General features: G+C 38.5%; 1 protein-coding gene across 1 annotated transcript in view; it reads right to left on the bottom strand.

The window, feature by feature from the left end:
• Positions 1–3,695: 3,695 nt before the first annotated feature.
• The window catches only part of BRD1 (bromodomain containing 1), a 60,230-nt gene continuing 49,286 nt past the window's right edge, over positions 3,696–14,639 (bottom strand). The window contains exons 11-13 of the mRNA XM_084276375.1: positions 9,956–10,065; positions 7,983–8,137; positions 3,696–5,081 (exon numbers count right to left, since the gene is read on the bottom strand). Of these exons, the coding sequence (XP_084132501.1) occupies positions 4,898–5,081; positions 7,983–8,137; positions 9,956–10,065 (449 nt within the window). The 3' untranslated portion in view covers positions 3,696–4,897. The remainder of the gene's footprint in view (positions 5,082–7,982; positions 8,138–9,955; positions 10,066–14,639) is intronic.

The raw sequence follows: 14,639 nt of genomic DNA, 5'->3' as shown, positions 1-14,639 counted from the left end.
AGTTTCATATCAAGCCACTGACAATTACTTTGTGAACTGTTGTTGGTTTTTAAATACCTGTTTGTTCTGAGTGGTATCTTTCCTGTTTGTCCAAGAAAATATAATGAACAACATCAAAAGTATTGGTGAGGTCAAAAGCAATTCCAACTATTATGTCCCCTTTTGTCCACCACTGGGACCTGTTATCCTACCTTAGGATACCTATCCCAACCCTAAAAATAAGTATTTCAAAACTAACTAAAAATTAAAATTCTCCATATCTTTAACAAGACTGATGGACAATTCTCCAAGTGCCCCTTTTTAAATGAGGACACTACTTTAGCACTTCCACAGTTCTTTAGAAAGCCCCAAAGTCCTTCAGGAGCTCATGATGAAAGTTACTGATAAAATAGATAAATTCACAGCCCCTCCTGTCAAATACTGATTTCACAAACAGTTTTGAAGAAGCTTATTGATTCCACGCTGTTCCAAAAGAAATCGTTCAACCTTTAAAAGATGCTTTAGCTTGAATTTACTTTCTCTCCCTCATAGGAGAAATTTTGGAGGAAATAGGTCTTTCAAGGAAGAACTGATAAAACAGGCAACTCACAATAACTGAGTGGTGCTATACAAAAATGTAAACAAGGTAGCTGCAAGGTATTAGGCAGAAGGCAGGCAGTGAATGTTTCCTCCTCTTACATTTCACTTCTGTATTTGTCACAGACTTACGGAGCAACAAGAAACGGTCTCTCCTTGTACCGACAGCCACCTTTACCCACACAATCACACCCCAGGGCCAAGTTTCGTGATTTCCCCTGTGAATTTCCCCAAGACAACCTCCCTTTGCCAGCCTGCAGGACTGAGCAATTGTCTCATCTTGCACCTTTTCTCCTTCAAACGTGAATATTTTTGTCGGGTGTTGCTGTGTGCTTGACTCACACCACGTAACTAGCTCCGAGTTGTTCTCTGTTTATAATGTCACAGAGGGTACCCATAGCAGCACACCTGGGAAAAGAAAACCAGCAGCTACATGGAACACTGAATAAAAGTAACTTGCCTGCCACTGGCAGTTGGCACACAAAGGAAGAGCCGGAAAAATCCAGTTGTTTCAGGTACTAGCTCTAGGGTTAACAATAAGCAATCCCAAAGCTGCCTGCCTGCAGCGCGGACGTCAGAGAAACCTACTTTTGATGAACTACAGATAACAGAAGCAGAAAAAGCCTTCTTACCAGGGAAAAGTTTTAATAGGGTTTTGAAAACACTCATTTTGTGACTGCTGGTGGTCTGTGTGCATTGCTCCCTCTAGTGTAAGAAAATACAAAGTCACCATCAACAAACATCTAAAAAAAATGTAACTGTTTTTTGTGAGGTTTTATAAAACCATTCTGTACCCACATTTCCCCCTGTGCATTTGTAACACAATTTCTCACATTTTAATACAAGGCAAGACAAGCTTGAAGCTGGTTTCAGCTTCTGATCCAGGATTGTCCCTCTTTATTAGCAGGAAATGATCGCACCAGAACGTTGTAGTGAATACGCAGTTTTACACCCTGTGTTTACTGCTGTTAGTGCTCCCCCCAAAAATTAGTAAAACACAGTATATCCCCCCCCCCCCCCAGCACTTATTTACACTCTATTATTACGTTACAGCAGTTAACAGTATTATATAAGAACTTGGTCTAAAATGTAGTGAAGCAGACTGAGATTAATGTGTCTTGTCTGACAACCGTACCTGCTTCGGCCCCAGAATTGGGAAATAAAAGGTCTTTTGGAGCCAGGGCTTCCTTTCCTAAATGAAAATCCCTTATGTGGTATAAAATCCCTCAAAATCACACAACTGACATAGAAGACTGACAAATCTCAGGAACTACTGCAGACTTCGACCCAATCTGCAGAGCCACAAGATGATGCTTGATTTGAGCTAAGAGCACGTCAACAGCTGTAACCGCCGCTGCAACCTCCTCGTGGACAGACTCTGGGAGGAATTCCTGGGATGGGTTCCATCATACTCAAATGAGAAACATAGCCTCTCACGCTGGTTTCACCAAAACACATGACATGGTTCGTCAGGATGCTTAACAAGCTTCTTTTAATGAGTGATGTTTTCCAGCTCAGAGTTCTCTTCAGTGCATAGAGACACCTGTAAGATCAATGCAGCAAGCTGACCTTCTTGGAGAACAGACGCAGCTGTCTCTGAAGACAAACGCCACAAGGAAACTTGGAAGCCTGAGCAAAATTCAAACTAAAGCTGACACTGACAGACGTGATTAAACAAAGTTACAGAATAATGAAATTAAAGCCCTGCTTGTTTTCAAAAAAAGGAGTTTGTTCCCACCTCTCCAACATTGCTACCATCAGAAGCAGTCAAGGACTTGGGAAGCCTTCCAATGAATCATTTTGCAACTGTACTTTTTTATTTTGTTGCAACTTCATAATTTACAGGTATCAAAATTCTTATCAAGTACCAAATTATCATCTTCCTACTCCTACTGTAACTGCCATTTCAGCTTCCCCGTGGCCTGACACATCAAGAAAACCCCAGTTTCTCGCTGGAATGCAGCTGTGGATCATAACCCACTTTCACAGACATGAAACTTGCAGTCTATTTGGTGGAACAAGCCTGGAATACAGTCTGATGCAGGTTATTTTTTTGACGACTCTTAACAGACAGTCCTAACAAATCGTGAGGAAGGGGGTTCTATGTCCAAATATCGCACAAATTAAGCTGCCTTCCCTTCAGAGGTGAGCATGGTTATGTGGCAGGTCCTGCAAGTCATTACACACCAGTTCCACTTAAGGCAAATCACCAACTTTTTGTGGATTTCTTTCCTCACCCTCCTTACCAGATGTGGCTGGCTGTTTCTATCGCAGCCACACGCCTCGATGACGGCCCTTACAGGGTACCTGCCACCCCTGCACCCCCTTTTAAAGCTGTATTTACTGTCAAGACTGAGAAAACAATTTGCTTCATCATTTGCAAAACTTACCCAACTAATCTTTGTCATTACTAGAGTTGATTACAGGCAACTGATCTAATCTAGCATAGCACTAGGGAGAATACCTACCATGCAGAGGGCTCGGTCAGGATGATGCTGCATGCCACAGCAAGAAAAGAGTCGGGTTCTTGAACTACTGCCTCTGTTCAGCTCAGTCATGGAGTAAGGAAATGGCACTACAGCAAAATCTCAGGGGCTAAATTCAGGACAAAAATTAACAGTTGAGAAAGAAATTTTATTTCAAGCTTCTAAGGGGGTATTACAAACAATAGAGAATAAAAACATTAAAAACTATTTAAAAAGTAATTGTCCCTTTAAAATAAAGATTCAAGCAGGTTTAACAATGAAGTATGCTATTCAATGAAGTTTTAAAAAAAGATTTAAAAAGTATTGGTTTTGCTGTATTTGCTAATCCTTTATAAAAAAGCTGGGCATAAATACTTCGTGCATTCATATGCATTATTTGGTGTTTCATATTATATAACTTGGTACAGTATTTAAGATATCACTGCAAAAGAGTTCAAACACAGTGCATTTATAAATAATGGAGTCATTATAAATCACATTGCAAACATACCTTGCCATTTTCATTGTTACAAATTCAGCATCTCAGTGAAGATAGGAATAAAGTAGCTACAACAATCAATATCTTGACTTTATTTTTTTTTCTTTTTAATATAAAAATGCAGTTCTGGAAACCCACCCTCCTTCTTCCCCCTGCCCAAACATAATGCTTTACTTCTTAAAAATAAAAATAAAGTACTAATTCTATATACATCACATGTACCATACAAAAATGTATCCAAAGTTTCTATTGCTACCAAAGTGTTCTAAATTAAAAGTTACATAAATCCCCTCCTTGGAAACAGAAGATTACAAGTTACAAAAAAATCAAATTACACACAAACCATCGAGTTATTTTATACAATTTCCAATACATTTTTCTCCCAAAGCAAGTTGTCTTCTCATGTGCCTGTATAAAAATGCATATCAATATATTTGTCAATTTTATTTTTCATTATAAAGCAAATTAATACATTTTCTACAATAAATAAAGCACAGGGAGGCACACATATCAACAAAATTAAATCAATGGGAGATAAATGGGATATGGTTTTGAAAGAAATAATGTGCTTGCAGGCTTTAAGCCAGGTTTGTTTAAAACAAAAACAATCTTAAGCTATTTTGGGCAACTATGGAGTGTTTTTGGTGATTTGCAAGTGATGTACATAGTATAATTTTTTCTTGATGTCTTTCCCACAAAGTACCCTCCAAAATAATGCAACTTCCTTTCTTAAAATACATATTTGTAATTGTAAATTTACATCAATCTTAAATACGTGGTACTTTGTGCAAAGAGCAACGATTTACACAAACATTCAGAAGTCTTTTTCAGAAGCTACAGACCAAGGAAGAAATGATACAAGCAGCACCATACTGTATATGATTTAGGCAAACATATATTTGATGCCATTTTGATATTAGGCTTTAAGATCTACTAAACACCTTAAGTTGGAAGATGGTGCTTAGGTAACATCAGCTCAGAAAGAAGAAAAGAGTAAAACGCATGGAAACAAAAACCAACTCCCTCCCCAGTAAAATTATAAGAGGAATTAAAGAACTACTTCTAAAATCAGAATAAGTTAAGTGTTGAATATACATTTATGTACAATTATGAACACTATGAACAAGACATTTTAACAGGCTTAGTGGAAAATCCTCCAAACTACAACACAATAAAATCATTAATCAATATGGCAATGGTGATTTAGAAGAATTGCTCAATTACTTCAAGTTTGCAGAACTCAGCCACTGAATCAACAATTAAGGGGTTGTATCTTCAATACATTCTTTTAGACAAAGAGGTTCATTAGTAGAGTTCAAGTCTGTGTGGTATTTTTCATGCCTTGGTAGAATCTCTGTTAGTCAATATCACTGAAGTCACTGACTGGTTCTCCATGGACTCTACTCAGGTGGTTCATAGCACGATCAAAAGCAATTCTTACTGCTTTTCGTATGCTTGAGTTACGTCCTTCCATCATTTTTAACTTGTCTATGGTCTCATCGATCCCAAGGGGAACCATTTTGGATTTGGGAAGCCACTGCCTGTAAGAATGGGTGAAATACATATGTTAAATATAGAATAAAATCAAGATGTTTGTCCAGATATATCAGGACTGCTATTCTGTGCTTCTCATAGAGCAGATCAGCTTTACCATCTTAAAAAGTGATAAAGTTTCCTTTCAGATAGTACTTACTTGCCTTGAATATTTTTAGAACATGGAGCATTCAGAAAGCCTCTTCCACAAAACAGAGAATACATTCAGATTCAATGACACTTATTTAATGATTAAATATTGACTGCAAAATGTGGTTTAGTTTAAGAAGGTAGCAGCAGCAACTAACAAACTCATGCTCAAGATTCACTTGACACAGTATTGTTTCTCTTCCTCCTTTTCTTTCCAATTTGCAGATGATGAATATTTGCCTTACATAAGTTCTGCTTAGTATGCTTTTACTCTGCAGCATGAAATCCTACTAACTCAGTGGTCAGAGGACTTTGCCATTTTAAGCTCCATGACTATCATCAATTTCTGGGAATAGAGAACCAATAAAGAAAAGAAGCTCTACACCCCATTCTCACAGTTAAAGGAAAAGCATTTCACATATTTAATTAAAAGGCATAAAGTAAATTTAATTTGTTCCTATAAATGTTTATCTTAATTCTCTTAAGTTACAGGTGTTCAGAAGAAAACATTAAAAAGTCAGGTAAACTAGAGAATGTCTATTGGAGTATGTGATTGTATAGTCTGTAATCCCAACCCTGCAAAAGGCAGAAGCCATGCTTCTGTTTGAAAACTTCAGTTTGGGAATCCATTTAGAGCTAAACCAACTGCAAATCAGAGAGTAAAGTCTGATACAAAACATTTTATTAAAAGATTTTTTTAAACTATTCAGTTAAAATTATCTCTAGAAATATTAATTTTTATTAAAGTACTAAGCTACATTCCTACCATAATGAGCACATGCACTGGAACAAAAAAAACCCTGCAAAGAGTCATTACATGGATACAGACAGAACAGTAAATAGTAGTAAGATCAGCATGATAAGCAGCAGTCTAACCATCATCAGTTGCCATACAGATCAGAGGCAAGTTTTAAGAGGGTATTTCTAAATGAAAGCCAGCCAAGCCCTCCAGATGCAAGTGGAAAAGAAGAGACAAATGTGACTACATGAAAAGGTGACAGAAGCTGGTATCACAGACTGAGGATGACATTTACCCTGCAAGTGAATGAATGTCAGACATGGGCTCGGGAGTGAAAGAGACAAAAGTAAATCAGAGTGATGAGTGCTAAAATAATCAGGATAAAAAACCATTTCATAGAATCATACGGGTTGGAAGGGACCTCAAGAGATCATTGGGTCCAACCCCCCTGCCAGAGCAGCTCCCTAGCTCAGACTGCACAGGGAGGCATCCAGACGGGTCTTGAATATCTCCAGAGATGGAGACTCCACCACCGTCCTGGGCAGCCTATAAAAGAGTTGGAAGGGGTGGTGAGGAGGAGGGGAAAAGGACTGGAAGAAGTATTTTGCCTTTCCTATATAATCTATGCAGAGTTATCCATTACAGGCAGCAGACAGCTTTGCACAACATTTTGAAGATTTAGGACCATGTACATAAGGTGATGAATCAGAAAGATTTAAGCTGTACAAAACTCCCAAGATCAAGAGGCAACTACAACAATTACTACGAAAAGTGGCTAGGGAAGAGCAACCATTACACTAGTGATACCAATGAGAGAAAAATGAGCAATAGAATACTGAGTATGTTTAAATTTGGGTGTTCTCCATGAACCATTTGGAAATGTTTTTTCCATCCTGATCATTTTGGCACTCATCACTCTATTTTACTGTTGTCTCTTTCATTCCTGAGGCTAATGTCAGACATTCATTCATTTGCAGGGTAAATGAATGTTCCATTTAATTAAAAAACACATTGAGGATCAGAGAGAGCAAGCAAAAACCCTGTGATTATGCAAAGGATCTGCAGGGATAGAAAAGCAACCATCAGTTCTAAATTTCAGGCAAGTTACATAGGCGACAGCATATTGGGACAGAGAGCAAGGAGAAGGGCAGCACTACCAGCCATCACGTGTCATCAGCTAAAGAGGAAAATGGTATCTGAAAGTGTAAAGCAAATTCAAGAGTGAGACTGAGATACAGTCAGATTTGAGGCTAACATGACCTGTGTCCAGTCCCTGGAGAGGAGTGGGATTAAGAATAACACAGGAAAGAAACAGAAAAGCTAATGAAAGGCTGAAAAAGAGGTAGATGAAAAGCTTCTGAATCTGGCAAAAACCAACAGCCAACCAAAACAACCAACCAAAAAATCCCCTAGTAACAGTGACAACAACAACAAAGCTAGTGGAAGGGGAAAAGAATGTCTTGAGTGAATTATGCCTTCAGGCTCCAACAGGGTATTGCTGATACTGAAAGAAATGGGGAAAGAAAAATTTTCATGGACAAAAATTGGAAAGGGCTAAGAACTTCAAATGAGACTGTTAATGAAGCGTTTAACTAGAGAAGTTAAAAATGTCAAGAAAATGCACTTGAGTAGACTGGGGGAAAGAGAATTGTTGTCATGTGGAAAGCAGTGACAAAGGCTGGTACACATAAATATTGAAGACTATTACTTTCTCTTTTTTTTTTTTTTAAATCTGTTTAGCCTAAGAAGCAATTTTATCAGGTCAATAAATGAAGCTAGCTTGTAAATCAAACCATAAGACTATTTAATGACTTAGGTTTTTTTCTTCCAAACTGAGCATAAAAAAGTATCTTTCAGGGATGATACATCCTGGTCCAAGAACAGATTCAAATATGAGTAGCGTTACAGTTGATACTTCCATATGAGCAACGTCAGTGCAAAGGTAATGTTTTCTTTTAGACTAACTGTATAGGCTTTTAAAAAAGTCAACAGCATCCAACAATATATCTCAGTAACATACCAACTTCTTTTATTGTCAAAAAATAGTACTAAGAATAGCTTCTCATCCGATTTGGTCTGCATTTGTTCTCCAATTTTCAGTACATCCAGAGGCGGCACCGGTATAGTAACACCATTGTGATGGCCAGCAACACGAGGCATCTTAGGGTCAATGATCTATAAAAAAGAAGAAAAGGACAGTTCCAATTTTTTAAAACAGCATCATTTATTTTAAGGAGGCATTGCAAATAAAGCTAATGGGGAAAAAAAATCATAAACTAAACAGCCACTGCATATAAACTGGCTTTGTCTTGCACACATAATTTCTTGACATAAGCTGAATAGGCACAGTGGTTGATCTAGTTGAAAAAATTCTCTCTAGTGCATTTTTCTTCAAGTCTGATCTGCATTTCACTTCCGACAGCTTTGCAGACTGAGAAGCAGGTTTCAGCATGAGAACGTTGATCCAGGAATTCTAAAAGCTGTGACCCTCAAATTGTGGGTTCTGCATTTCAGATACCTTAAAGAAACAACCTATTTCAAGGTATAAATATTTGTTTCTGCGAAACACAAGCCCCACTTTCAAAATCTGGAGCAAAACACACCATCAGGAAAAAAAAAATAAACCAGAAGTCACTTTCAAATGTCTCATGTATCCAGTTAAATGACTGTTTTTCAGCAGAACATGCAGCTACAGTCACAAATTCTTTCTAAACAAAGGTTGGGGAAGGGAGAAAGATGCTGCTAACATTAATCAGGCTGAAAAACTCCTTTGTAGGTAGATCACACCATTATCAAGTGCTCAGCTTCCACCAAAAAGAGAGGTTGAGTTATTCCATGCATGTTCCACCCATCTCCTACCCTACAAATGCCTGTTGTTTTTCTAGCATCCATACTGGCACCAATGTTAAACCTGAGTAAACTGGGAACTATGGGAACAAAATCAACAGAAAACTAACACTGTGCAGAGTTTACAGAAATCAGGAGAACTTCTCTTGACTGAGGTTTAATTCCTCAATCAACTCATCACACGCTCAGAGAAACACCTTTGTGGACATGAAGGAGTGGGCAGAAAAGGAGCAATCAGCTTAAAGCCAACACTAAAGCAAGAACACCATTCAAGAGACAATCGAATTGTCAGATTTTTAGCAACTGACCCAAGAGAATTTGAGTCACTCACTGAGAGCACTGCTTTTAACCTGACCCTGTACTGATTGCACGTCCCCAGTACACATATATTAAAACATTTGACATGATTGTACAACCTATTATATTATATAAATCAAGCCACTGTGTATGAACTAATTCTATAACCTCAAAGGCCTGAAGCCATTCATTCACATCTTCCCTGCAAAACCAAGGCCTTTTCAGCTTCTCACACTACCCCACCAGTGTGGAGGCTGGGGGTGCACAAGAAGTTAGGAGGGGACACTGTGAGGCAGCTGACCCTGACTTATCAAAAGGGTATCCCCATACCATATGACATCATGCTGAGCATATAAAGCTGGGGCATGTTTGGAGTGATGGTGTTTGTGTTCCCAAGTAACCATTCTGTGTGATGGAGCCCTGCTTTCCTGGGGATGACTACCTGCCTGTCCATGGGATGTGGGGAATGATTTCCGTGCTTTGCTTTCACATGCAGCTTTTCCTTTGCCTATTAAACTCTCTTTATCTCAACCCATGAGTTTTATCACTTTCACCCTTCTGATTTGCTTTCCCATCCCACTGGGAGGAGGGAGTGAGCAGCTGCTTAGTTGCCAGCTGGGGTTAAACTACAATAACAGGTATTGCACATCTCAAAACTGGGTAGGGTAATAGAGAGATTAATGACTCAACATCTGAAATTCCATTAATTTTAAAAACTGGATGCATGGTAAAGAGGGCAGAATAATTCACCTTTATTCAACCTGAATGGGAATTTGTCAATTACCTTAAGTTCATACACCAATATTTTCAGACCAGAAAGAGTCTCACTAGCATGCTGATGGTACTTACCAGAGCTGGGTAAGAAGGATATCCACTGCATTTGGCCCATACTACTTTTAGAGGCTCAAGAACAGATGTTGCAGCATCAGTTGAAATCCACATACTGCTATGCCCAACTTCTAAGAACAAATAATAAATTACAATGTTAAAGAATGAGGCCTCAGAAGTATCTTCTACAGTTCCTCCTCATTGTTATTTCATGATCACTGGAATCCAGATAACAATACAACCTTTCATGCACATACTGTAAAAAGCAGGTAATACTCAAAACAGTTCTTTAAATGATACTAGTACTTTAATCCAAGCCTACAGATAAAGAACTATTTTTAAGATACTTATAGAAACAGCGTATCATAAACCACTTTAGTTCTAAGAAAGCAAACACTTGCTAAATTCTAATAATCCTTTCCCTATGAAAAAGTTCAAAAGGAAACATAGAATTATGGTATTCCAAACAACTAGTTTATTTTGAAGCTACAACAATCAAACAAGCCTGTTAAAGTGGTGATGGCACTTAAGATGCTAGTTGCACTGTATGTTTCCAAAATGTTGGATATCTGTAGTAGGATTAACACCTAGTAACTTGTAATGTTTGTCTGATATACCTTTCTATTCTTATGTTTAAGTTCTGATCTGCATTTTAATTTCTATTTATTTAATCAGCCCTCCCTGGTCTCTTTGCCCAGCCCTTTCTTGCGGCAAAGTTCAAAAAAAAGACACAGCTGCAACTGCATTTTCTTCCTTCTCTAACAGAAAACTGAGTTTATGTTACTGCTTGCTTCTACCAGAATCTTCCATTTTCTTCTCTGTTGCTCCCCACTGCACTGAAGCATGGGACAGGTTTAAGCCTTTCAGTCAACCAGAACCACCACTGGCCTCCTAGACACACAAGGATATGGTCAAGAGACTTGGCAGAATACATTGAGTTATCCCCTCAAGATGGAACAGAGGGTAGAAAAAATAGGAAAGTTCACAAGCTGAGAAGGCACTTCTTGTGTGGTGAAACGTGGTACCAAAACATAATTCAGAGATTGCAATTGTGCTTTTTTTTAGCAGTAAGACAATGCTTGATAAAAGTAGCTGTCTACTTGCCAAAATAGAATTTGTTACTCATTTCTTCACAATCTGCTCCCATTTTAAATGGCCAGTGCTTATTTATGATAGAATATTTTCTAAGCTTGCAGGATTAGAAATAGCAAGGAAAAAGTGTTTAATGTGACCACACACACAGAAGGAAAATAAAAAACAGAGGTCAACTATTCTCCACAATATATCCTAAGTCAATTTTCAGCCATAAGCTAATTCATTCAACTATAATTTATTTTTAATCTATAATTGTGTCAACATTTCGAGAAAATACCTCACTGGGAAGTTTTAACAACTAAGTAAAATCAGTTGTCAAAATGCAAGAATACATAACAACTTGCCCCCACAGCATAAAAAACATCAGATGTTTCTGAAGCTAAAAGTTGTTTTTGAAGCTATAAGTTGTTATAAGTTCCATTATAGGGATGGATATCATAGGAGTAAGAAGAGAAACAAATGCAATTTTTCCAGTGTCTTTAGGATCTTGAACAAGTATCCTAAAAGAAACAGGGATCTTTGCCATCAATCCCACCTGGCTTCAGAGAGGAGATCTTTAATTAGTGGATAATGCACAGTGGTGTTTTCTTCTCCCCCCCACCCCTTAAATTAATTAAGGGAAACTCCTAAATCTGCGGACAAATCCATGAACACTGAGGACATTTAAGCCACCCAAGAGGCAGCTGTGGTAACTGCACTGTAGATGGATTGCTCTTTAGCAGAAACGCCCTATGATGAGGTGACTACATCAGTGGACACAGGAAAAGTTATGGAAATAATCTATCTGGAATTCTGTAAAGCCTTTGACAGAGTTCCCCACAACATCCTTCTCTAAACCGGAGAGATATGAATTCAATTAGTGGACTGTTTGGTGGATAAGGAATTTGTTAGATGGTCTCATCCAGAGAGTAGTTGTCAATGGCTTGATGTCCAGATGGAGATCTGTGACAAGTAGTGTCCCTCAGCAGTCCATATTGGGAGCAGTTCTATTTAATATTTTCACAAAAGACATTGATGGTGAGAGGTTGAGTGCACCCTCAGCAAGTCTGCAGATGACAGACAGCAAGCTGAGTGGTGCAGCTGACATGCCAGAAGGATGGGATGTCATCCAGAGGGACCTGGAGAAGAAGCTGGAGAAGCGGACCCACGTGAAGCTCATGAGGTTCAACAAGGTGAACTGCAAGGTCCTGCATCTGGGTTGGGGCAATCCTCATCATTGTCAGAGGCTGTGAGATGATGTGATAGAGAGCAGCCCTATAGAAAAGGACTTGGCGTGCTGGTGGACAAGAAGCTTGACATGAGCCAACAATACACACTCGCAGCCCAGAAGGCCAATGGTATCCTGGGCTGCATCAAAAGGAGCCTGACCAGCAGATCAAAAGAATTTATTCTCCCCCGCTACTCCGCTTTTGTGAGAGCCCACCTGGAGCACTGCATCCAGTTCTGAAGTCTTCAACAAAAGGACATGGAACTATTTGAACAGGTTAAGGTTTGGGAAGGGAAGCAGAAGAACACATAGCCACTTCTGCACAACTTCATAGCCTTATAAATGAATCCAAGACCTACAAACCTCAGCACATCACTGTACACAGCAGCTATTAATGAAAACCACTCCTAGAATGTGTCTATTCATCTTCCAGTGCTCCTGCCCCCCCAGGACAACAAACCATTGTATATAGATAATTCTGTCTGAAAACCAAGAAAATGCTACTAAGCCTACAAGTCCAAGCCCCAAAAGTCAGATGTGGTTCTGAGTCACTTAACACTTCAATTCATCTTCTGTATTTCTATCTCAACATAATCGTCCAGACACTTCTTGAAAAATCTACCTTTAAAATCAGTTAACAGTAAAACCTTGAGCACTTTAAGGTTAATTTCAAACTGTTAAAAATGAGACACCTTAGGGAGAGAGCTGAGAGTTACAAAGTTGAATAGGCAGGTTGATGAAGAATGAAAAGACACGAGAGGCACACCATGTCTCCTCCTATACAGTAAGTATTCCTGGAACTCCTGCTGAAAGCATCCATGTAAGTGTAACATGAAAAAAGCTTGCAAAACATATTTTTCCATCGTAGTCTTAACTTGTCCAGTACCCTGAGTGGACACAGCATACCTCAGTCTCACAAGTCAAAAATGCTGAATGTGGCAACAGTGTTACAGAAAACGGCATGCCCAAACTCGCATGCTTGGCTTTGTGATTTCAATAGCATGCTTCCAACACCGCTTGTGTTTGAACTAACACACTTCAGTGTGCATGTACTACAATGATTACATCCATTTATCAATGCCAAACTGCATCCCATAATAACTGCAGTATTACAACATGCTGTGCCATAGGTTGTGAGACAGCGTCTTGTAATTAGAAACAAGATATTCCTTGGACCTAAAGACAGCAGAACTATAAGTACTGTGTTTATTTCTGAACATTCTTTGTCAGAGTACCTGCTTGAGATACTTTTCCAAGAATGAACACCACTAAGTTTCTTTGTAAAATCTGGGATTTTGCTAACAAATCGTGGTAAAATTCCCATTATGCACAGAGTGTGAAAACTCCTGCTTACTTCCTCCATTTGACTGAGGTAGAAATGTGCAAAAGGCAGTTGAAAGAGCACAAATTAGAATACAGAGTAATATACAAAATAATGGGGTCAAGTACCATTTACTCCTTCTTTAAAACAGCTGTAGAATGTGTCTCGAGAACAGAGACAGAATCTAGGAGAGCTCTGAAAAAACGGGTACATGAATTCTACCTGGAAAGTGTTAAATGTAAGATTACCCAGGATACACTAAGAAAAGCAAACAGAAAAGGTTAAGTCCTGTGTAAGACGTTACCAGATAATAAAAGACACTAAATCTGAGAGTAATGAAGCAGTAGCTGAAAACAGATTAGCTGCATGAAAGAAAAACAAAACTAATCAGACAGGGAGGAAAGGACAGACTAAGGCAAACAAAGGCTCAGATAAAAGCACTAGAAAGACATGAAAGAATCCTGGGACAAGGAACACTCAGGATGAGGGGGAGAAGAGCTGTAAGGTCAGAAACTAAAGGCACTGCTAGACACCAAAGCTGATGGGTGGGAGCACTGCATTACACAAACAGGGCTCTTAGGAAGAGATGACCTACTTAAATCTTGTAATTCAAATATAATATTGAAGAGGTAGAAAGCATACCAAGAGAACACAGTTATCTCCCTAAAATTTTGTAACTTAGTATACTCTACATTCCTATAATTTCCACTTCTTCATAATTTTCATATTTCCCTGAATTAAAGAAGACAATGTCTTACCTGCCTGTCAATAAATACATTTATGCAGAGCAGTACGAGTGTAGTAAACCCTAGACCACAAAGCCCAACAAAGAAAAATATTGACAGAACAACATGTTCAGGCCAAGTTTTGCTGGCATTTCTAGACTAGCTTGATCACTTTAAATACCACTTATTAATAACAATAATAAAAAAAGAAATCAGGTACTATTCTTTTATATTCGAAGTCTTTAAAGACTCACAAAGCAGAATCGAGTAGTTCCTGCTAGGGTATCAACAGCATTTTTAGAATACTTAATGTATTTGAGCAGCAAAAATAAAACATCTGCCACAGAAACAGACAAA

The sequence above is a fragment of the Gallinula chloropus genome (genome assembly GCF_964237585.1).
Source record: "Gallinula chloropus genome assembly, chromosome: 1".
NCBI classification, from domain to species: domain Eukaryota; kingdom Metazoa; phylum Chordata; class Aves; order Gruiformes; family Rallidae; genus Gallinula; species Gallinula chloropus.
This window is presented reverse-complemented; position numbering and strand designations above follow the sequence as displayed.